Source organism: Zingiber officinale, chromosome 4B, assembly GCF_018446385.1.
Source record: "Zingiber officinale cultivar Zhangliang chromosome 4B, Zo_v1.1, whole genome shotgun sequence".
NCBI lineage: Eukaryota > Viridiplantae > Streptophyta > Magnoliopsida > Zingiberales > Zingiberaceae > Zingiber > Zingiber officinale.
This window is the reverse complement of record NC_055993.1, coordinates 128,795,561-128,818,973: the sequence shown is the minus strand read 5'-3', so window position 1 is coordinate 128,818,973 and position 23,413 is coordinate 128,795,561. Positions and strand designations below refer to the sequence as shown.

Here is a 23,413-nt window from a genome sequence, read left to right as displayed (position 1 = left end):
GAATTACCTGCTGCGAGTATTTCTCTATTTATCCTAACTGATAGAAAATTTTTATGAGATTAGATCGATCACTCTAAATTCAACGTTACCTAATTTAATTAATTATTTTTATTTTTTCAAATGAATAAACCACCTCATATGTATGAGTATAGTGATAAAAAATAATAAGAGAATCCGAAAGTTAAATTTTAAATGAAATAAGTATCTTGAAAATTAATTTTTAAATATGCATAAATTTTATTTTGAATTTATAGAAGGTTAATTAGGACCTTTAAGATTATTAAAAAAACTAAATTAATAAAACGAGCTAATAATTTTATCATGCAGTAATTCTAATAATTATATATATAGTATTCTCCTCTACGATGGACCCACAACTGTAATATGAGCCCTATTGGTTAAGAGTCCTTCAGAGATAGCTGGTAACTGTTTGGGGAAGAAAGTAATGTTTTGTATAATTTTATCTTCCTCTATGTCCAAAACGTGATGCTTATTAAGACGTCGGAACGTTTTCTCCGTCTCCACGCTTCTGATTCTGGCCGTCCTCGCCGCCATCGACCGCCCGGCTTCCGTCGCCACCGCCTCCTTCTCCCCTCTCCCGCCTGCCGCAGTCTAGGTACGGTCGTTCTCGCTCCCTTACCTGTCTCTCCCCATTCCTTGCTCTGCGATTTCTAGGGTTTCGTGCCGTTTCTGCTCGATTGCCTGGTGATGTAGTCGTCTTGGTGTCTTAGGGCTAGAAAGATTCCATCTTTGTGCCGTTGTTTGTGTCTTTGCGTCGAACATTATGCGCTCCTTGTTTTTGCTTGAGTGCCTTGTCTCCTACAATTTTGTTGGTCTTAGTTTGGGTGGAACACAATTTTTTGTGAATTTGGAAATCTTTAATTTTTGTTTTTAATGAGTTTCACCTAGGCATGCCTAAATTCTTGGAATTTTTTGTATCCCACCAAAAATGGCGACTTTTGAGTTCAAAACCTCTGCATTATGTTTGTAGACCGCGAAGATATCCATTGCCAATCAGCCAACTAATGTAGCCAAATGTTGTAAAAATAAAATGAAGATTTTTCAAGTAGGAGGATGAGAGAAAAGGAATTTAGTTTCCTAGTTCTTCAAGCAAAAGAGTAGCTTTACGTTCATGCATCCTCCAGTCATATCGTGTTACAAAGTGTTGGGATCTTCGTTTGCCTAAAATTCGCGTCTTTCATACTATCCAGGGTAAGATACGCCTAATATATTTTCTCATGATCCAATTGAATGTCTCATTATTTAATGCTCGTGGTTTCACTAGGAAAATTAATGATACTTCTCTTCAAAAATCAATCTAATTTCTGCAGGCCCACTCTTTGCTTTTCCTTCAAAGTTATTTTGTGTTACTACTCTTTATGCTGGATCCTATTATGCAGTGATTAGCACCAGACTTCATTGGTTCACATGAAGGCAACCTTTTGCTTAAAAAAGTTTTCAATTCACATGGGAGCATGCTTTTTCTTGAATAACCTGTTGCCTGAAGTTTTGCTTAGGACTTACCATTTCTTCTAGGCTTATAGCTGTCCCTTGCCACTTTATTTATACATTACATTACAACGCACCAGTTTCTGCTCTGGTCCAAGTATATTATGGACACCTAAGGAAGAATTAAACATGAGAAGCAAATTGATTTTGAATTTTTTTCTGTCCTGCTGGGTGTATCGGATTTATTTTCTTAACATCCACTGGTTAGTTTTTTTAGGTTCCTTGCTTATGACAAGATAAATGAGATTCCATGTAGCAGTAGTTGGATCTGCCATGTAGAGAAGACTTGTAGACTTAAGGCACTTCTATTTAAATAGGTTCACAAATTAAGGAATTTATCTGCTTTTATTTATTATTCTTTGTCCCGAGTGTTTTAGAACTCCCTTCTCATAAGGGTAGTCTCATTTCTTTTGAATTTTAAATAAGCAATGAATCATTATCCTTATTTTTCTTTCTACAGAAAAAAAAAATCCATTTTGTTTGAGTAATGAGGAAGGTATCTTTAGCCATTTCCTCTGCTGTTTATGTATATGGCAATGTTTCTTGGGACAGTTAAAGACTTATATCAGTTAATTTGTTTTATACCGAATGTTTTTTTTAAATTCTTGCGGTTTTATGAATATATGTTGAAATTTGCTACTTCTATTTGCTTATAAGGTATTGTGGATTCTAATATTACGGTGAGTTTTATGCTTGACCTTTTTTGTTAAACCGCCAGCACACTTGTGTCCCCTAGAATATTTGAGGACTTTTAATATTATGACATCTTTGTGTTTTTATACTGTGACTAATTTTGATGATATGATTATATATATAAAATAAATTGAAAGAATAGAATACTTTTTAATTTCTCAGGAAAATAAGGATGACATTGATACTTTCTAACCTGTTTCATTTTAAATCAGAAGTTCAGCATTTGACAGTTGATACTTTCATCTTTACTGAAAACATACTCGCGACAAGCGAACCATTTTGTTGTATTGACGTTTGTTCACTAGCTCTTAGGACCCAAGATAATTCTGGAACATGATAATCGAGATATGCAAAATGAACTCTTGGATTCTCACCGATATTCATCTGTTTTCTATGGCTGCTGAATGACTTGGTTCCATTCGATATTGTAATAATCCTAGCAAGACACTCAATACTTTTATTTTGAATTTGCTATTAAATATACTCTGGTTTGCAGTGATTTTTGCCTTCTAGGGGTTGATATTCTTTTTCTTTTTTTCTAAGAATGGCTAGGGGTAGGGGTATCAGAAGCCACTGCAGAAAATTTTCTTCGAAGTATATGTCACCGCGATGTTCATTACCTTCTTTTCGCCGACCTATAACGACAAGAGAAGGAAAAATGAAAAAGACACCCTTTACTTCAGAAAAAAAGGACTGGAAGGGTGTCAGCTGCCCGGTTTGCATGGAGTACCCACACAATGCTGTTCTCCTTCTCTGCTCTTCTTACAAGAAAGGCTGTCGCCCCTACATGTGTGGGACCAGTTACCGCTACTCCAACTGTTTTGAACAATTGAAGAAGGCACACACTAAGACTACTTTGGTGGTCGAAGACCAGATCCATGATCTTCTGCCTACGAGGAGGAAATCTGAAGTAACTGAGCTAGCATGCCCGTTGTGCCGTGGCCAAGTGAAGGGATGGACGGTGGTGGAACCGGCACGCAAATATCTCAACAAGAAGAGAAGAAGCTGCACTCAAGACGAGTGCTCATTTTCAGGAAACTACAAGGAGCTCCGGAAACATGTGCATGCGTCTCACCCTCATGCAAAACCTCGAGTTGTGGATCCAGTAACTGACAGTAAATGGAGAAATATGGAGTACCAGCAGGAACGGGCAGATTTGATCAGCACGATAAGGTCTTCCATGCCTAGATCAGTGATACTGGGAGACTATGTGATAGACATGGGCGTCGATGATTCAAATTCCAATCTTTCTGATTTTCACGATCATTTATTTGATGTTGCTAGCAGGATGAGGGATCATCAGAGTATCTTTAGTACATTCCTCCGCCACGAGGCTAGAAGGAGACTCAGGGAAGCCTATGCTCGCAACCTAAGCATCATCAATCAAACTGATGATGATGATGATGACGACGACGATGATGAAGGTGAAGATTAAGTAGCTGATCGAACTTCTGATGACAATGCAGATGAAAAACAAGTAAGACCTTATCGTAGCTTAGTTATTTCTGAAACTGTTCTTTTGATCTTTTGTTTCCATGAATACTTGTCTGATAGTTTAGATATCAATGATGTTCATTAAATCTATATTATTGCATTTATTTCGTCGTACAAATTTTGGGGGTGCTTGGTTGGGCGGAATGAGAGACAGGAATGGGAATGGGAAAGGGAAGGGATTGAAAGTGGATGTTTGATTTAGGGGATTGGTGGTGGATCCCACCGATTCAATCCTCCAAACATAGGAATGGATCATTACTTGATAAAATGGGAGGAATGAACCTCTCGTTCCCATTCTCCACTTCTATCATTTTCATTCCGATTCCCCTGCTAACCAAGCATCCCTAAATTCTCTGAAGCTATTTTGTTCATATTGTGAATCAAGATAAATATGACAGAATTTTGCACTTTATGAAAAAGAAAAGAGTTCATGGATTGTTCATGTTTGTTCGTCGTCTTTCTTATTTGTTCAGGCATTTTAAGATAATTAAATTTGTATCACATTGTTTTTGGGCAAAAAAAAAAAAAATGGCGCCCCAAATGTTATAAATCGTCCTTTCTTAAAAAATAATAATAAAAGGATTACCTTCAATTATTTTATTTCAAAAAACCACTTGACATTTTGTCAAAAAAAAATAAAAAATAATAAAGAAACGCAGAGATGAACGTAATCAGATTTCATATCGGAGTCACACAGATAAGTAATATGTGCAAAGGGTAATGCAACAAGTATAAATAACTACAATATGAAATGACATTAGCCGAAGAACTCAGAGATCAAAACCAAATAATTACCCCTCTTCTCCAAACTCCTTTGTGAATTTCTCTGGACTGGTTTCTCTTAGTAACAAGACAGTTGAAACACTTTCACGAGCAGCTCGGTGCACGAAACTCCTTTTATACGGAGTCTCGGGAAAGAATCTATTATATAAAATTTTACCCTATTTTGAAAGACCGTAAACACTTTCACTGGCAAGTACATAAAATCCTATGAGTTAATCCCCGAGTTTGTGCCCCTTTGATTGGCACAATAAACAAGTAGGTCAGTATATAAGCTATTCCAGATATTGAACTGGCGTGGTTCTTTAATTAATGAAAATAAGATTCGGAGATCATAATCTAGGTCACTTTAAGCTCAAAAGACTGAGGGCAGTGGTTTCCCCACCTCACAAGTTGGAAAAAGACACCCTAGCTACAGATGGGATATTCTTTATACCTACATTTTAATCGATCACTTCTCCCTAGAATAAAAAAAGAAAGCATACGTACAACACCCCCTCCTTTCCTCAAAACAAAAGAACCACATAGAACTAGAAAAGATAACGCAATGGCCTAATTATTTTGGGTGATACATACGGTTGATATACCATAAGGCTCACAAAAAAAAAAAAATTATGTACACATCCTATTTTCTAAAATTACCTGCATTTGCACAAGAAGCTGTCTTAATCCTCCTTGATGCTTCACTTTCATTGCCCTCTCCACATTGTCTACACAGAGAATCGATTTCATCAATAAAGATTATTGAAGGTGCATTTTCACGAGCCATTTGGAAGAGAGGTTGGAAACTAGTTTTTCACTTTCACCCATCCACTTTGATACTAGGTCGGAAGAAGATATACTGCAATAATTTCATCAAATTCAAACCTCTTTGTATCATTCAGATACTTGTCTTCTCAGTAAGTTAATGAGCATTCACCTCCAAAAGGAAAAGCGAGTAAGAAAATAAACCAACAGGATAATTGCAGTACTAAAGTCTATATATTCTTAAAAGCTATGTTGTTCTTGTGCTATTTTTTTGGCAACTAAGCATTTGAAACTTATTCTAGTAGCAAAGTATAGATAAACAAGCATCGTGTTATCTCAAGTGTCATGTCTTTATTGCCATTACTTGACGGCATATATTTTGTAATTCTAAATCTTTAATGTCACCTCAATCTAACATATTTTATATAATTATTTAGTTATCATAATTGCTAACCGATAATTAGCCTTCCATGTTTAAAATCATTGTTATCTTCAAATATATCTTGATTAGTAAAACGGGACTACTTTCCAAGGACTATTTCGACTCACTAATCACTTGTTTCCAGTGTAGCTAATAGTCATTTTGCTTCTTTCATGAGCATACAAACATTAATTCCTAGACACTTACGCTATGAAGAATGCACCACAGAAAATTAACATGAAAGTTGCAGAACAAGAAGCAAAAATAACTTAGCCGGTTTTGTCCCATGAGGATCTAACAAAATGTTGATTAAAACATCTTCATATAACACAAATAATATGGTCATCTTGGAAAGTTATTCTACAACAATTATTCAATAAATTGATCAACATCCAAAAGCAATAGCCAAAGAGATCAAAGAATGGTATACGGAGCATCAAACTGGCCAAACATATTAAAAACCATCCGTAGGACGATATTCCCATGAAACTTTCAAGGTTATATGTTGCTAGTTGTGCAGAAAGTGAAAAAATGTCAATCAATATAACCATGGATAATCCAATCCTGGAGGCTCGAAAGACTTCATTATCAATTAGAAAAGCCTAAGCTCAATTTTTCCTATTTAGTTATTATCGATATTGAGGATATAGTGGCCTCTCAACCAGTTCATGGAATCGACCAACTTAAATGAAGGAGGAAAGACAACAAATCGATGAGGCAAATAGAAATCTTAAGTTTAACTTAAATGGACTACAGAGCAAGTTTCAATACTTGGTGTGAAAAGTAGATCCATGGGTCGCTCCAAAGTCCAAATCACTAAAACTTGAGACAAGGTTAATAACAAATAGATTCTAACAAGGGTTTTTTTGTAGTTAGCTCGAGTGAAATGCACTTGATGATGATGCCAACCCTTTGGATGAGGAGAGATTTTGGTACTTTGGTAGGCCTCAAAATGAGCTCACAGTGGTATTTAGCATACATAGCTATAGCCAACAAGAACCAAAATCACATAATATCTCCAAACAGTGATCGCCTGAAGTGGCAAAATACTGGCAGCAACCATACTATTAAGCAACATTCACTTCACCCAAATAGTAAACATATGTCCAAATAAACAAATTTTAGAAGTAGAAAAACAAATTCTAGAATATTGGTAATAAACTTAAATTTGTTTAATACAAAAAGTTCATACCATAGAATAGATTTGCAATGAGAGACAACACATATACACACACCAAAAAAAAAAACTACCTCTAAAGAATGAGCAGGAAATGTATGATAAGGCTTGCTATGGTTAAGAGTAAAAAATATAATTATAAGTTTGATCAACAGATTTGTGGATAGAAAATTAACCTAAGGAAGGTTTGATTCTGCCTCTCTAGCAACAGCCTTTGCTAAATATGACTTTCCAGTTCCAGGTGGACCAGATAAAAGAAATGCCCTCCATGGCCTTCGCTTGCCTACAGTCACAAAAGACAATTTACTGTTGGATAGATCTATAGTTTAAAATGATAAAGAATGGCTTCTACTGATCCAGCACATATGAAAAAGAGAAGTTCATATTTGTGTAAGTAAATAAATCTAATAACTTGAAATAACCCAACAACAAGAAGGAACCAAAATATCCAAGTACAATAGAAAGTAAACCATTCTTACATATCCAAGGGATGCTTTGGTGAGTATGCTATGTTGGTTATCACGGAAAATAATACCAGATGAATCTTCTATAGGAGCTATGCATTTTAGAATGGCAGGCCCTCATCCTGAATTCACCAATTGAACATATCAGTATTTAAACTTCACATAAAGAAAATCACCCAAAATTCTAAGTTTAAGGGTTACAACCTTGTGAGTTTTAACAAGCCTATCATGCACTTAAAAAATTATCAAATATATCGGATAGTATTTATGGTAGTAATAAATGAATCCTCCATTAACTCTCCTTCCATTTCCTGTTAAGTGGATGACATGTCAAAATACCAATTCAACAATTTAAGCCATATCGCCACTTAAATAATATATCTGCTTCATATACCAAAATTTAATAACAATAATATAAAAGGTGAATTATTTCACAACAATTGTGGCAATAGGTACTACATCAGTGACATGCGTTGGAATGTTGATGGACAAGATTAAAGGCAAATCGATGTCTCACAGCTAAATGGCACAACGATTTAGGAATTCAACGCCAGTAACAAATTCAACATCTCAAAACGACTAATTCAACATTTCATAAATAATATGTCTAAAGTGAAAGTCAAGCTTCAATAAGATGTGCCCAATGAAATCATAATCTAGATCAAATTTAAGTTTAACACATGTAATCAATCTTACAAATATTTGTGTGTGTGTATGGGTACCCAGGTCCAAGTATGCAATCACAAACTCATCCTATACCTGTGACGAATATTTACCATTTTACCAAATGCATTCCATATCTAATGAATACTCAACTAAGTCAAGGCTTTGATTGATGAACTAGGATTTTGACATGTCATCCACTTAACAGGGAATGAATGGAAAATTAATGAAGGATAAATTTTAACTTAATTTAGATATAAGATAGATTAGATAATTTAATAAAACTTGAAACTACATGATATATTTAGTAATTATCCCTTAAAAGTAATGGTTCAATAAGGTTTTCAATTTTTTATATGATGTTGTTAGCAAAAGTTGCATGGATAGGTCACATCCTTCCATAATTACTTGTTTCAAGTATATGGCAGCACACGAGGTACTGTTGCCACCTTGTTTTAAGTATATGGCTGCCCTCAGGGATAAAACTCCTCTCACCCCCTAATTAATCGGCGGTTAACTATAAGCTGACATAATGATTTAGCTCCGTTCATATAAATTTGGGACGAGCTATGAGGGATGTCAAGGATGAGCGTGATCATCTTTTTGCTACAATTGTTTCGAGTATATGGCCTTAAAGGTTTAGAGTTTGAAATATAAAAGTGAACTAACTATCTGGATCTCTCCGCATCGCACAATTTTCTAGTGCAAAATCCCTAGATAGTAGAAGGAATCCTGTAACTCTGCTTTTATATACCATTCATTGCCCCATAGATCCCAACTAACTTGCATTACCTCACGACAACTGTATATCTGGATAGTGGTTTCTCCTTATCAGGGCAAGGAGAGAAGAAGCAATGATGTGGAAATTTTAGTTCTCTACAGATTATAGCCCTCACAATGAATTTCATTCATCGAACATATCAAGGTGAGAAAATGAAATGATGCGAAAGTTTCAGTTGCCTTTTCGATGAACTAATCTTCCCAACATAGAACACATTATTTACCAAGAAAGTACCTTTCTTTTCCTCCCTTTCTCTTTAATTATCTCCTAAAACTTAAGCCATGAGTTCTTCAATTAACCACCTCTACTAAATATTTTGGTCTCTTTTTTACTCGTTATTTCTCTCAATTAAACCCATAAAGAATTATATATATATTTATGCCTTCCTATACTCTCTCCACAGTCCGGATCAAGAGAGACATTAAAACCTACTTTCTTAGCCACTTTAGTTCTTAATTCAGAGGATTTTCTAAGAAAATTCAATCATGTTTCAAATTTGGACTAATTAAGTTTCATTTTTTTTTTAATAATTAGATGTAGGTAATATCTTCAAGCCAGCTAGATAGTGCAGCTTGGATACTGCATTAACAATAAAGAACCTAACGAAGTCGGAAAAAGCCGAACATGTCAAAATTGTTATTTGAAGACCAATTTACGTATTTGGATTTCAACGCGAATTATTGGGGCACTCGAACAAAAAAATGATCAAGTTAGAATTCAATGAACAAAAGGTTGTCTAATGAAGTTTTTGATAGAGAAAAACCAGTGAAGAACTGAGGAAACTTGACGGGTAGGATCACGGCCTGTTGCAAGGCTTGCTTGGCGCTCTCTAGCCCAGCGGCATCGTTCCACTTAATGTTAGGCTTCTCCGTGATGATCGCGGAAGTACTTGAGGTGGGTGCGGAAGTACTCGAAAGCGTTCATATAAATTGATTAACTAAAGGAAAATTACTTGTCCTTCAAAATTACATAACGTCTCTTTAAATAGAGACCTGAACTACCTTTTCAAAAGAAAAGGTCTAAAAGAAAAATAAAATAAAAAAATATTTTCAAGAGAAAATATCTTATTAAAATTTATCTTAGAAAAGGAAAAGATCTAAAACTTATTTTAGAAAAGGAAATAAAGTTAAAGGATTTAAATGAATAGATCCATTAAAAGATTCTATCATTCCACCGCCCTTCAAAACAACCTTGTCCTCAAGGTTGTTTATCAATTAACTGTGAAAAATTTTCTTGAATGACATCATATAATTCCCATATTGCATCATCGATAGATAAATAGTCCCACTGAATTAATAGCTTAATCGTCGCTGGATTGTTCTTCTTCACAAGTCTCCTTTTCTAAAATAGCATAAAGTTGAAATTTAACTTCACCATCTGAATTCACTCCAGGAAGGTGTTGTTGAGGAGATAGTGCTTTGCTAGTAAAAGCTAATGGTTGCCCTTCTTGCCTAAATACTGCTTCGATTCTAACTCCGGATGCATCGGCTTCAATGACAAATTTCTTATTGAAATTAGGTAGTGCAAGAACTATTGTTGTCATCATAGCCTCCTTTAAATTCTAAAATATCTTTTCTGCTTCAAGACACTATCTAAATGCATATGTGAGATCTAGAAAACCACATAATGCCTTGATATTCTTTGGGGTGGGCCACTCCTTCATAACTAGCACCTTTGAGAGGTCAGTAGCTACTCCTTTTTCGATTACAATATGACCAAGGTATTCCACCTTAGTTGTCCCAAAGCTGCACTTAGATCTTTTCACAAAAAGAGAATGCTCACGCAAGAGAGTGAGTACTTTATAAAGGTGATGCAAATGATCTTCGAACGATGAACTATAAACAAGGATATCATAAAAAAAAAAAATCAAAACAAACTTGCAAAGGTAAGGCCTGAAGATATCGTTCATCAAACTTTGGAATGTAGAAGGTGCATTAGTTAAACCGAAGACATGACTAAAATTTCATAATGACCATCATGAGTCCGAAAGGCTGTTTTTGGAGTGTATGGTTGATAGATCCTTATCTGATGAAAGTCTGAGTGAAAATCCTGTTGGAGGATCTTGCGGCCGGCTTGAAGGGGGGTTGGATAGACGGCGCCCCCAAATCGTTAGCTTCCTACGTATTCGTTAGTGCGCAAGCGGAAATACAAATACTAAAGCAATGAATACGAAAGTTAAAGAAGGAAAAGAACTAGCAAACCAATACACGTCGATTTAACGTGGTTCGGAGATGATGCTCCTACTCCACGGCTGTCCGTAAGGTGGACGATCCCGATCCTTCGGTGGATTAGCCCCCGGAAACTCCGGCTATCTCAAGTCGCTCCTTGTGGGTGGAGAAACCTCACCACAACACGCCAAGACCTCTTGGATTCCACAAACACTTGAGAACTTGTAGACTACTAATTAGACCTTAACCAAGTCTAATTTTGTCGCCTTGGCCGGCCATAGCAAGCTCCTTCTTATAGAGCTTGGAACAAATCAGAACCTGATTTGCCCGTTACCAGTCGACTGGTCCTTGCACCAGTCGACTGGTGCCAGCCCAACGACACTCTCAACGGCTCTCTACCAGTCGACTGGTCCCATGACCAGTCGACTGATCCCAGCCATTTCGGGCACAGAACCTCTCTGTGCTCACCCCCAATCGACTGGTCCCAGTACCAGTCGACTGGTACAACCCTAAACCTAGGGTTTCCCATCCCGAGTACATTTCTCTCGCACTCGGACCCTCACGACTCACTTGACTCTTCTTTGCAGCCTTGACCTCTTGCCTTCAAGCTTACTTCCTTTGGCTCTCGTCCCTCGGATGCATCCAAGCCCGCGGCTCGTCCCAATGCCATCCTTCGCGTATGCCTCGAAGTCGCTTCCCTCGGCCCTTGTCCTTGCTGCCTTGTCCACGGTCCTTCAGATGCATTCAAGCCCGCGGCTTGTCCTCAATGCCATCCTTCACCGGACTCGAAGCCGTCAACCTGAGTCACATGTGTCACCTGCAGTCCTGCACAACTCAAGTACACATATCAAATAACAAGGGTAAACCTAACTTAAACCCTTTGCCCAAACACCAAAACACATGGTCCCGCGGACCATTGGGATTGCTCCAACAATCTCCCCCTTTTTGGTGTTTGGCAATACGTTTAAGTTAGGGAAAACATATAGCAAATAAACATGCTAAAAACAATGGTCTTACGATGCCAAGGCTAAACACTTGGACTTACTCCGCCGAATGGACTTACGTTGCCAAGGCTACACACTTGGACTTATACCGCCGAATGGACTTACGTTGCCAAGGCTACACACTTGGCAACCGCCGAATGGACTTACGTTGCCAAGGCTACACACTTGGCAACCGCCGAATGGACTTACGTTGCCAAGGCTACACACTTGGCAACCGCCGAATGGACTTACGTTGCCAAGGCTACACACTTGGCAACCGCCGAATGGACTTACGTTGCCAAGGCTACACACTTGGCAACCGCCGAAACAAGATGCAAACATGCATTAGAACCTATCACAAGGCTCCCCCTACACCTACGCTCCCCAATGAGCTAGGATTTTACCACGGGCTTTTTAAGAACCTATCCCAAGGCTCCCCCTATGCAAAGGCACTTAAGGTTTTCCCAATTTAAACCTTACTTCTCCCCCTTTGCCTAACATCCAAAAAGTTCTCCAACAATATCCCAATTGTTGAAAACTTATCATCCAAACTGACCCTAAACTCATGTATTAATCCCCCTTGGATCCCATACATCTAAGTGAGTTGACATGGTCACAAACCAATGCTGAAAACAATTTCAGACTGGTATCAGTTGACTGCCCTAAGTGCCAGTCGACTGCCCCCTTCGACGCAAACATACAGAAACATTCTGTGGTCGAAAAACACTGTTACCAGTCGACTGGTATCTGTACCAGTCGACTGGTACCCTATTTCTGAAAATTTCAGTCTTTTCTGGTCACTTTCAGAAATGCACCAGAAATTCCCTAGACCTCCAAAAATCCCCGAATTTTGTGGAGAGGTCTATTGTACCAGTGTCTACTTGGGAAAAATATATTACAAAATATATCTATCACCAATCCCAAGATTGACACAAAATCCAAAACTAGCTAAATTGTTCAATTGAACATTGACCTAAAGTCCTAGTTTTGGCTTCCTCTTGATGTATTTGTCCATACCAACCCACAATGCATTCCTAGCATTGGTTTATATGACATCTATACATCCAAAACCATTTATCATGCAATATGACCCCAAATGTCATATTTCTTGCATGAAACATAACCCAATTGTGCCAAAATCCTAGGTTTGAGACTCAAGTCCGTCTCCAAACCATTTGGCACACTCCATGGCTCCTCTAGACTCCCAAGTAGTACCCACCTGAGATCCATTTGCCATGGGTCCCAATTTGACTTTTTGAGCTCCCCCTAGAGCTCTTAACCTTAGCCACCTCCTTAGGTGACTCATCTATTGTGGCTAAACCACAATGATGTCTCTTAGAAGATTTCCTTATCTTCTTGACCTTAGACACATCATCCTTGCTATAGTCATATGCAACCCTAGCATAAGACTTTCCCTTAGCCTTGGATGATCCTCCCTTGCCATGATCATTTACCACCCTAGCATATGATCTCTCATTGGCCTTGGAGTGACTAGATCGGTATCCCAAGCCCGATCTATCATTGTTAGGTCTTTGGCTACCCAACATCATCCTTAATTCCTTAGATCCAACATTGAATCTCTTAAGGAATTGTTCTAACTTATCAAGCTTTCCCCTTAAAGCTTGATTCTCCTTCTCTAGGTTCCTAACCCTAGAGTTAATTTGTCCAAATTGGACATTCCTAGACCTACCCTTTCTAGGCATATGTCTCCCCTTCTTGGGATTAATGCCTTGGTTCTCTATTACCTTCTTCTCCTTAGGTAATGAGAATTTAACTTGCCTAGGTCTATCATGCATAGGTCTCCTAGGGTTATGATCCAAATTTACCCTATTTCTATCATGATATTTAAATCCAAAATTTTTCATTGCTACATAATGATAATCATTATTTTTCCTAGCATGCATGGGAACATAAGAATTTGAATTACGATTCAAGTTAGGGTATACCTCCCTTACCCTTGAAGCTCCCCCTTGACTTGAGCTCCTCTTCTTCTTCTCCCACTTCTTTAGATGCTCCAACTTCTTGAACTCTCCCTTCCTCGAGCATCTTGTGTGGTAGTGTCCAAGTTCTCCACACGTGAAGCATCTAATGTGCTTCTTCTCCTTCTTCTTCTTGGCACCATCATTTCTATAACCCACATTAGTATTCAAATCAACTTGAATGGGTTTAGAATTTACCTCTTTCTTACCCATTGGACACCTACTCTTGTAGTGTCCCTTCTCATTGCACCCGAAGCAAATTATGTGGTCCTTTGACTTTGCTTCGGTGGAGATGCTTGCAAGGTTGACTTCCAAGACTTCTTCTTCACTTGTCTTGGACTCTTCTTCAACCCTTGAGGATGTTGATGCTTCATCTTGCTTCTCCTCCTCGGATGTTGAGCATGACTCAACTTCCGGTTGCTCCTCCTCCTCTTCTTGAGCTACTAAGCTCATCTCCTTGGGCTCCACATCCGATTGGTCCTTCTTCTCCTCTTGGACCACTTCATCACTTTCTTCGGATTTTTCTTCTTCTTCTTGTGTAGGCAAAGATTCCTCCCATGGAAATTTCTTCACTTTGCTCCACAATTCATGGGCGTTCTCATATTTACCTACACCACTTATCACATTAGGAGGCAATAAATCAATTAAAATTGCTATTACCTTTGAGTTTGCCTCCGATCGTGAGGTTTGCTCCTCCGTCCAATGTCGTGTTCGGAGCTTCTTCCCTTTCTTGTCTTTAGGGACTTCAAATGGCTCTTCCACCACCATCATTGTGTCCCAATCCGTTTCGAAGAAGTTCTTCATCTTCACCATCCAAAAGGTGATGTCCCATAAGCTTCCTCCTTCGAACTTCGGTGGTTCTATCAAGTAGGCCATCTTCTTGCTTCCTTGGCGGTTAGTCCAATGGAGAGCGTCCTCGCTCTGATACCAATTGTTGGAGGATCTTGCGGCCGGCTTGAAGGGGGGTTGGATAGACGGCGCCCCCAAATCGTTAGCTTCCTACGTATTCGTTAGTGCGCAAGCGGAAATACAAATACTAAAGCAATGAATACGAAAGCTAAAGAAGGAAAAGAACTAGCAAACCAATACACGTCGATTTAACGTGGTTCGGAGATGATGCTCCTACTCCACGGCTGTCCGTAAGGTGGACGATCCCGATCCTTCGGTGGATTAGCCCCCGGAAACTCCGGCTATCTCAAGTCGCTCCTTGTGGGTGGAGAAACCTCACCACAACACGCCAAGACCTCTTGGATTCCACAAACACTTGAGAACTTGTAGACTACTAATTAGACCTTAACCAAGTCTAATTTCGTCGCCTTGGCCGGCCATAGCAAGCTCCTTCTTATAGAGCTTGGAACAAATCAGAACCTGATTTGCCCGTTACCAGTCGACTGGTGCCAGCCCAACGGCACTCTCAACGGCTCTCTACCAGTCGACTGGTCCCATGACCAGTCGACTGATCCCAGCCATTTCGAGCACAGAATGCTTCTGTGCTCACCCCCAGTCGACTGGTACTAGTACCAGTCGACTGGTACAACCCTAAACCTAGGGTTTCCCATCCCGAGTACATTTCTCTCGCACTCGGACCCTCACGACTCACTTGACTCTTCTTTGCAGCCTTGACCTCTTGCCTTCAAATTTACTTCCTTTGGCTCTCGTCCCTCGGATGCATCCAAGCCCGCGGCTCGTCCCAATGCCATCCTTCGCGTATGCCTCGAAGTCGCTTCCCTCGGCCCTTGTCCTTGCTGCCTTGTCCACGGTCCTTCAGATGCATTCAAGCCCGCGGCTTGTCCTCAATGCCATCCTTCACCGGACTCGAAGCCGTCAACCTGAGTCACATGTGTCACCTGCAGTCCTGCACAACTCAAGTACACATATCAAATAACAAGGGTAAACCTAACTTAAACCCTTTGCCCAAACACCAAAACACATGGTCCCGCGGACCATTGGGATTGCTCCAACAAATCCAACTTTGTGAAGAATGAGGAACCTCCTAATTCATCAAGTAATTCATCAATAATGAGGATGGGGTACTTATCCTTCACTGTAATTTTATTGAGTGCCTGATAATCTACACACATTTGTCAACTTCCGTCTTTCTTTCACACAAGCAGTACTGGAGAAGAATATGGACTTACACTTGGGCGAACAATACCAGCTTGAAGCATCTCTTGTACATTCTTCTCAATTACCTCCTTCTGTATGTAAGGGTAGCGATAAGGTCTAACATTTGCTGGTGCACTCCCCGATATTAGAGGTATACGATGATCATGTGAACGTGATGAAAGAAGTCCCTTTGGCTCAACAAATATCATAGAAAATTTTGAAAGAAGTGTCTCTAATTCTTGAGGGGTATGTGAGGTACCTTTAGGATCCTTTTTGAGGGAGAGTTGCATGAAAAAAAAAATGGAGTAATCCTCCTTTAATAACCGCTCTATCTGATAACTATTGATTGATGTGATAGTATCTTGTCTCTTACCTTTGATGCAAACTTCTTTTCCTTGATCTTGGAAGCGCATTGTTAGTTCAGAGAAATTTCATATTATGTCTCATAATATTCTCAACCATTGAGCTCCAAGTACAACATCACATCCATCTAGGGGTAGAAGAAAGAGATCTATAATTAATTTATAATTTGGTAAGAAAATTTTAATACCATCACACTTTCCTGGACTTGTAAGTGATCTTCCATCTGCCACCTTAACATCAAATGTAGATGCTTACTCTATTTTTTGTTTAAGCCTTCTTGTCAAGGCTGAGTCTAGAAAATTGTTGGTGCTTCCTGAATCTATAAGTATCATTACTAGCTGCTTTTTAATGAATCCTTTTACCTTCATTGTTTACGGAGTTTGTAGTCCTTCTAAGGCATGAACTGATGTTGCCATAGCGTCATCTTGTATTTTGTTGATATTATCTTGTGTTTCACCTTCATCAAAATCATCTTCTTCCTCAGAGTTCTCTATTGGTTCAATCATCAGTATCATCTTTGCTTGCATTGATAACCACGGTGCCACTTTTCATCGTAATGCCAGCATAATCCCTTTGTCATCCTTTCCTTGATCTCTTCTGTTGTCAATCTACGGGGTGTTGAATAATGCGATGTGTTTTCACGAATTACCTTGTTATTTCTTCTTTCTTCCTCATTGATCATCTCTTCTTGTAGTCGTGCAAAGGATAAGGCAACCTTCATGGTGCGAGGTTGATTCATTTTTACTTCTTGTCGTATATCAAGGCGAAGTCCTTCAATAAAAGTGCCCAGTAGTTGCTTTTCTGACCAATCATGAGTTCGATTAGAGAGTCGCTCGAATCATCCTTGGTACTCTAGTACAGTTGTAGTCTGTCGAATTTTGGCCAATTCTCCATCAACATTCTCATAACCGAAGGGACCAAATCGATTAATGAGTTCTTCTTTGAATTCCTCTCATTTTAGAGACCCATGGCATGCTTCAAGCCAGTCATACCATTGGATGGCATCGCCTTCGAGGTTTATAAATGCTAGTTCTACCTTTGCATTGTCCGATATGCTGTGGAAGCAAAAATATTTTCGGCCCTTGAAATCCATCCAATCGGATCGTTGTTTCCCAGCGAGGAAATTCTACCTTCATACGTGGAAGGTTGTGCTCTCGATCTTTATTTGAGTTCGCTCCTTGGTCATATTGTTGTTGTCGAGACTGTTGATTTATTCCCTTTTTGATTAGTATGCTTGAGATGGAATCTGCTTCTAAACGATCCTTCAATTATTGCACTATTGTGACCAATGATGCCATAGTTTTTTCGAGTTTATCCATCCTTGTCTCGTGCTTAGCTTCAAATTCCAGAGCTCATTTGGCATCAGGATGAGATCCTCCGGTCGTCATGTCAGAGTGAATTTTTTCACTTGAAGTCGGGTTAAGACCATGCACTTTTGAAGTTGCTGCGAGATACTATAGGGCAATGATGAAGTGAACGTGCTCTGATACCAAGTTGATAGGAACCCGAGGGTCTATCACATGGAAAAATCGAAAGAGAAAAATGAAAAGGGGATAGGGTGATCACTTCAAGGGGATCGACCTCCAATAATCAAATGAAATTGATTAACTAAAAGGAAAATTACTTGTCCTCCAAAATTGCATAACGTCTCTTTAAATAGAGGCCTAAACTACCTTTTCAAAAGAAAAGGTCTAAAAAAAAATAAAATAAAAATACATTTTCAAGAGAAAATGTCTTATTAAAACTTATCTTAGAAAATGAAAATGTCTAAAACTTATTTTAGAAAAGGAAATAAAGTTAAAGGATTTAAATGAATAGATCCATTAAAGGATCCTATCATTGGCCGGTCACAAGTGAAACCAATCGATTCGAGATGGAATTCGAAAGGAGCCCGAGGAAGAAGGGGATCGAGGATCTCTGATCGATCCCCGGAGCCTTCAACGATGATTTGGACAACACGCATCCGATTTCTCAGAGAGAGAGACCGAGTCGTGGCTGGTTGCAGATCGGATCAGAAATTATTTTTCGTTTGTATGTTTGTTTTAAATGTTTTACCAAGATTTTTACCTAGAAGTCGTTTAATAACTAAAGAAATTGTCTTTCTTCGATGTCAAAAGATGATTCGCTTGTCCCAGTATTCCGTCAATTTATCTTTAGGTCAATATAGATAAGGTAAGTCATGGATGACAACTAGTTATTAGTGCAAGTGGCCAAGTCATGAGAGAGGGTATACTCAGACACATCGAGTTTTCATCCTAAGACTTTATATAACAATACCCTATATTTCAACCACCACCCTGTCCCGCCCCACTCCGAAGGGACAAATCATTTTTCTTTAGCGAACTTAAGGATGGAGGAGGATTCGCTACCTGTTGCTGTCGCCATGCCTCATGTTGTTGTTGCATGGCGCTTTGTACTGCAGCTGCGATGAGCCATGGAAATAATAGCGGCTTATCCAGTGTTGTCCATTGGTCTTGTGCGAAAGCGAAGAAGATTATAAGTTAGGAATGATGGCTCTGATATTGACCAACTGAAGACTCTTCATTATCCCTAGATGCCTCTGAAGCGCTCATGCATATTAAAAAAGAGTGTTAGTTATCGGGTCGGGAAAGGGTCCCGGCGTTGGCCCTCCGACACTCAAGTCAGTGATCGGGTCGAGTCAAGTAGAGCAAATGAACATAGCTAGTAGTATCACGTCGCCTGTAGATGGAGACCTCCTTTTATAGTGTTCCTGTTTGCTTGTATATGAATCTCAAATCATTTTTTTCAAAAAAAGGTAGACCATAAAGGTGCTCTGACACCTTTTCCAAAATGGACCCGTAATTTTTGTGCATGGCAGAGAGGAAGCTTCTAGTGTACAGCTTGCCTACAGAATATTCTCTATCCTCCATAGCACACGACGTCAAAAAGGAATATAAGGTCGTTAAGTTAAGGGTGTTGGAATGTATACTAAAAGTCTAGCTTTTTTGTATAAACATTTATTTAGAAATAAGAATCACATTGGTCAAATGTCTACATTTATATGCTAAGTGTAGTTGTTCAATTAATTTATATTGTAGATAACATAGTGTGTGGTGTCACACACAGGAGATCATGTTATCAGTTCCTTATAAGTTATAAAAAGTAGCTTACGACTAAGATGGATAGGAACAAACCATTGGAATAGTCATAGTGTAATTTGGTATTAGTTTATCTTGACTATAAAATTACACTAGTACACTCTGAGTGTATTGAGCAGGACCATCTGAGGTAGTTTCTTTTTATACTGACTATATAAAAGAACAATACCTCTGTTATTATGGAAGTGCGTGCTCTTAATCATGATATAATAACAAGCACGTATACTTAATAGTTATTTTTTTGATTTATCAAAGGTGCGATTTAACTCGTTAAATCAATAGGTCCGATAAGTTGGGAAATGATATTAGTTATATGGTGTGTTATTGATTATAGAATGAAACTGTTTCCTAGTAATCTAGGTTGATGATGTCCCCTTGAGGAGCTCATAAGGATTGTCATGTAAACCCTGCAGGTGGACCTAGTCTGGCATGACAATGAAGTTGAGTGGTACTACTCTTGGAGCTAGATATTAATTAAGTGAGTTTTCAGTAACTCATTTAATTAATGGACATTCGATATCTTAAACATAGGGAGACTAACACACTCATGATAAGAAGGATCTCATATAGTAATATGGGATTGGTGCGGTAGTTCAATAATAACTCTTTAGTGGTATGAGTTATTATTGATGAACTCGAGTTGGGTGTTCGGGGCGAACACGGGAAGCTCAAGTTCATTGGGAGACTAAAACTAATTCCTCCTCTCGGTCCCTATTGTAGCCTCTTATATGAAGTCTTATATTCGCCTAAAGCTTAGCTTCTTAAAGCCCAAGTTAGGGTTGGCCAAGCCTTGCTTGGAGACCAAGCAAGGGGTCGGCCAAGCCAAACTTGGAGCCCAAGCTAGGGCCGGCCAAGCCTTGCTTGGTTCCCAAGCAAGGGGCCGGCCACACCATGAAGAGAAGGAAGTTTTATTTTGTAAAATCTTTCCTTTTATAGAGATCCATAAAAAGGATTTAAAAGGATGATTTTAATATAAAACTTTCCTTTTTAAGATCGGTCATAAAAGGAAATAAAAGGGAGTTTTTATTTTGTTAAAAACTTTCCTTTTATGTTGGTTTTAAAAGAGAGTTTTAAATTTTAAAATCTTTCCTTTTATAAATTTCTACAAATGAATAAAAGAGATATTTGAAATCTTTCCTTATTTGTATATATCTATAATGTGAAAGAAAGATTTTAATTTTTGTTATAAAACTTTCCTTTATGAAACCATGTTTTTATTTTAAATCGTATCTTTTATAGATATCCATAAAAGGATTTAAAAGAGAGAGATTTTAATTTATAAAATATTCCTTTTATAACTATCCACAAAAGAGATTTTAAAAGAGAGATTTTAATTTTGTTTAAAATCTTTCCTTGCTTGGAGAATAAACATGTGGCCGGCCATGTCATAGATAAGAAAGGAAGTTTTATTTTTTGTTATAAAACTTTCCTTATTTGCCAAGACCAAGGAATATAAAAGAGAGGGTAGAGATGCCTCACCTCATAACAACAATAGATCTTCTATTCCTCTCCTCTCTTCCTTGGTGGTGGCCGACCCTTACTCTTTCTCTCTTCTCCTTTATTTTCCCTCTTGGTGGCCGGCGGTATATTGGTGTGGAGATCCATTGATAGCCGGTTGCTTGAAGGAGAAGAAGAAGAGAAGGAGGTTCTCCCTTGGAGCTTGGTTGGTGGTCGAAGTTCTTCATCTCTAGGAGATTATTGGTGGCCGAAACTTGGAAGGAAGAAGAAGGCTTGGGTGGATTCTCGTCTTGGTAGATCGTCACCCACACGATCTCTAAGATAAGAAGAGGAATACAATAGAAGATCATGAGGTCTATAAGTTACAAAGAAAGGTATAACTAGTTGTCTTATTCCGCATCATACTAGTTTTCTTTGTATGGATTTTGAAATACCAAACACAAGAGGCTAACGATTCTAGGTTTCAAATTTATGATTCGATTTTATGTTTCTTTTGTTTTTTCCGATCTTGTGATTCGATTGTTCTTAATGGTTAAACCTAGGGTTACTATAAGGAGATTAAATATTGAATTTCGTTGAAAGGCTTTGTCTAGGAAGTGGTGGATGCTCCCATAACCAAGAAGGTCTAGTGCCTCGCCATGTTTAACCTGGAAGCCGATCTCTGAAATAAATATTTAATTGAATTTGTAACATGGGTGGATTTGGATCAATATGTTAAGCATCGTTTGTGATCCAAGTCAAAACCTCTAAGAACAGATAAGTTGAATTTGAAATTAATAATGTTAAGTTCTGTTTGTGATTCCAAATTTAATTTCTAAAGAACACAATAGGTTGTTAGGAAAGGTTCAGGACTTGTATAAAATTTTTGTACAGGGGAACCAGTACGATATTCCGAGTAGCAACTAATAATTGGTATCAGAGCTAGGGTTTGCCTCTGTGTGTTTGGTTTTCAGCATAATTATGTACATGTCATACATAATTTAGGCATGATAATAGTAGGATATGCTAACTCTGTGGTTGCAGGCTCCAACTATTAGGGATTATTGTGATTGTGTGTGATTGGACCCTTGGGCATGTCAAGGGCATTTTATGTGTGCGCATGATTGTATGTATTAAATACAGCAGGAGCTGTATTAGTTTTAGGATTTTATAATTTTGTTTCGATCTAGATTACATGTACATTCCCTTGTGGAATATAAGATCAATAAATGTAAAATTCTATTTTTGTCGCGGATCGTATCCTTGCGAAGCGTGGGACTATTTGAGGACCAGAGGCGCAGTGGAAAAAGAAACAAGATAGATGCAACAACTAGACCTAATGGTGGTGGCTAAAAAAGGCAGCAGCTAGGGTTGGCAACACATGGAGGATAGTGATGGAAGAGGCCATAATAGTTAGAAATGTTGGTTGCTACATGAAAAACCTAGAGGTTCCACTGTACAAAAATTTTGTACAAAGGTCTGAACCTCCTCCTAGCTACCATGTGTTCTTTTAAATTAAATTTTGGATCGCCTGCGGAACTTAACACGTTTGATCCAAAACTTAATCTATTTGTTCTTTTAGGTTTTGACTTGGATCTCCTGCGGAACTTAACACGTTTGATCCAAATCACCTAAGTTATTAATTCCATTAAATATTAATTTCCAAAATTGGTTCCCAGTACTGACGTGGCGAGGCACATGACCTTCTTGGATATGGGAGCAACCACCACCGACTAGACAAAACCTTTTAAGGAAAGCTAATATTTAATTTCCTAAAATAACTTTAGGCCAACCGAAAAGAACAATCAAATCACAAGGAAAAGAAAAACAAAAGAACACTATATCGAAAACAAATTCGAAACACTAGAATCGTATGCCTCTTATATTTAGTATTATTTCCAAAAATAACTAGTATGATGCGGAAAGAAAAATTACTAGTTATACCTTTTAGAAAAACCTCTTGATCTTCTACCGTATTCCTCTTCTAACCTCGGACGTTGTGTGGGCAACGATCTTCCAAGATGAGAACCACCTAGGCACCTTCTTCCTTCTTCCTTCAAGTTTCGGCCAAGCACAAGAACTTCCAAAGGATGAAGAATTTTCCACCAACCAAGCTCCAAGGGATGCATGCTTTCTCTCCTTCTTCTCCTTCCTTGATCCGGCCTCATCCTCCAAGCTCCAAGAGATGATAGATTTCGGCCACAACAAGAGGAGAGAAGAGAAAGGGAAGGGCCGGCCACCACACCAAGGAAAAGAGGGAGAAAAATAGAATAGAGTCGTTAGCCTTGAAGCCTCCTCTACCCCCTCTTTTATAATCCTTGGTCTTGGCAAATAAGGAAAATTTAATAAAAACTTCCTTAATTCTTTTGCCATTGAAAAGGAAAATTTATTTAATTAAAAACAATTTTTCTTTTCAATTTGTAATGGCCGGCCACCACATAAATTCTCCAAGCAAATAAAATTTTAAACACAAATTAAAACTTCCTTATTTGCTTCCGGAAATTTATTGTAACGACCCACCTTCTGGGT

General features: G+C 38.4%; 1 protein-coding gene across 1 annotated transcript; it reads left to right on the top strand.

Annotated features, from left to right (window-relative positions):
• Positions 1 to 431: 431 nt before the first annotated feature.
• On the top strand, positions 432 to 3,786 carry LOC121976653. Its single transcript, XM_042528919.1, has 2 exons — positions 432 to 616; positions 2,746 to 3,786. The coding sequence occupies exon 2, from the start codon at positions 2,747 to 2,749 to the stop codon at positions 3,635 to 3,637; it is 891 nt and encodes a 296-aa protein (XP_042384853.1). The 5' UTR covers positions 432 to 616; position 2,746; the 3' UTR covers positions 3,638 to 3,786.
• The last annotated feature ends 19,627 nt before the right edge of the window (positions 3,787 to 23,413 follow it).

What these genes read in the sequence shown, in the direction of transcription:
- LOC121976653 (XM_042528919.1), top strand. Translation starts at nt 2,747, where the DNA reads ATGGCTAGGGGTAGGGGTATCAGAAGCCACTGCAGAAAATTTTCTTCG.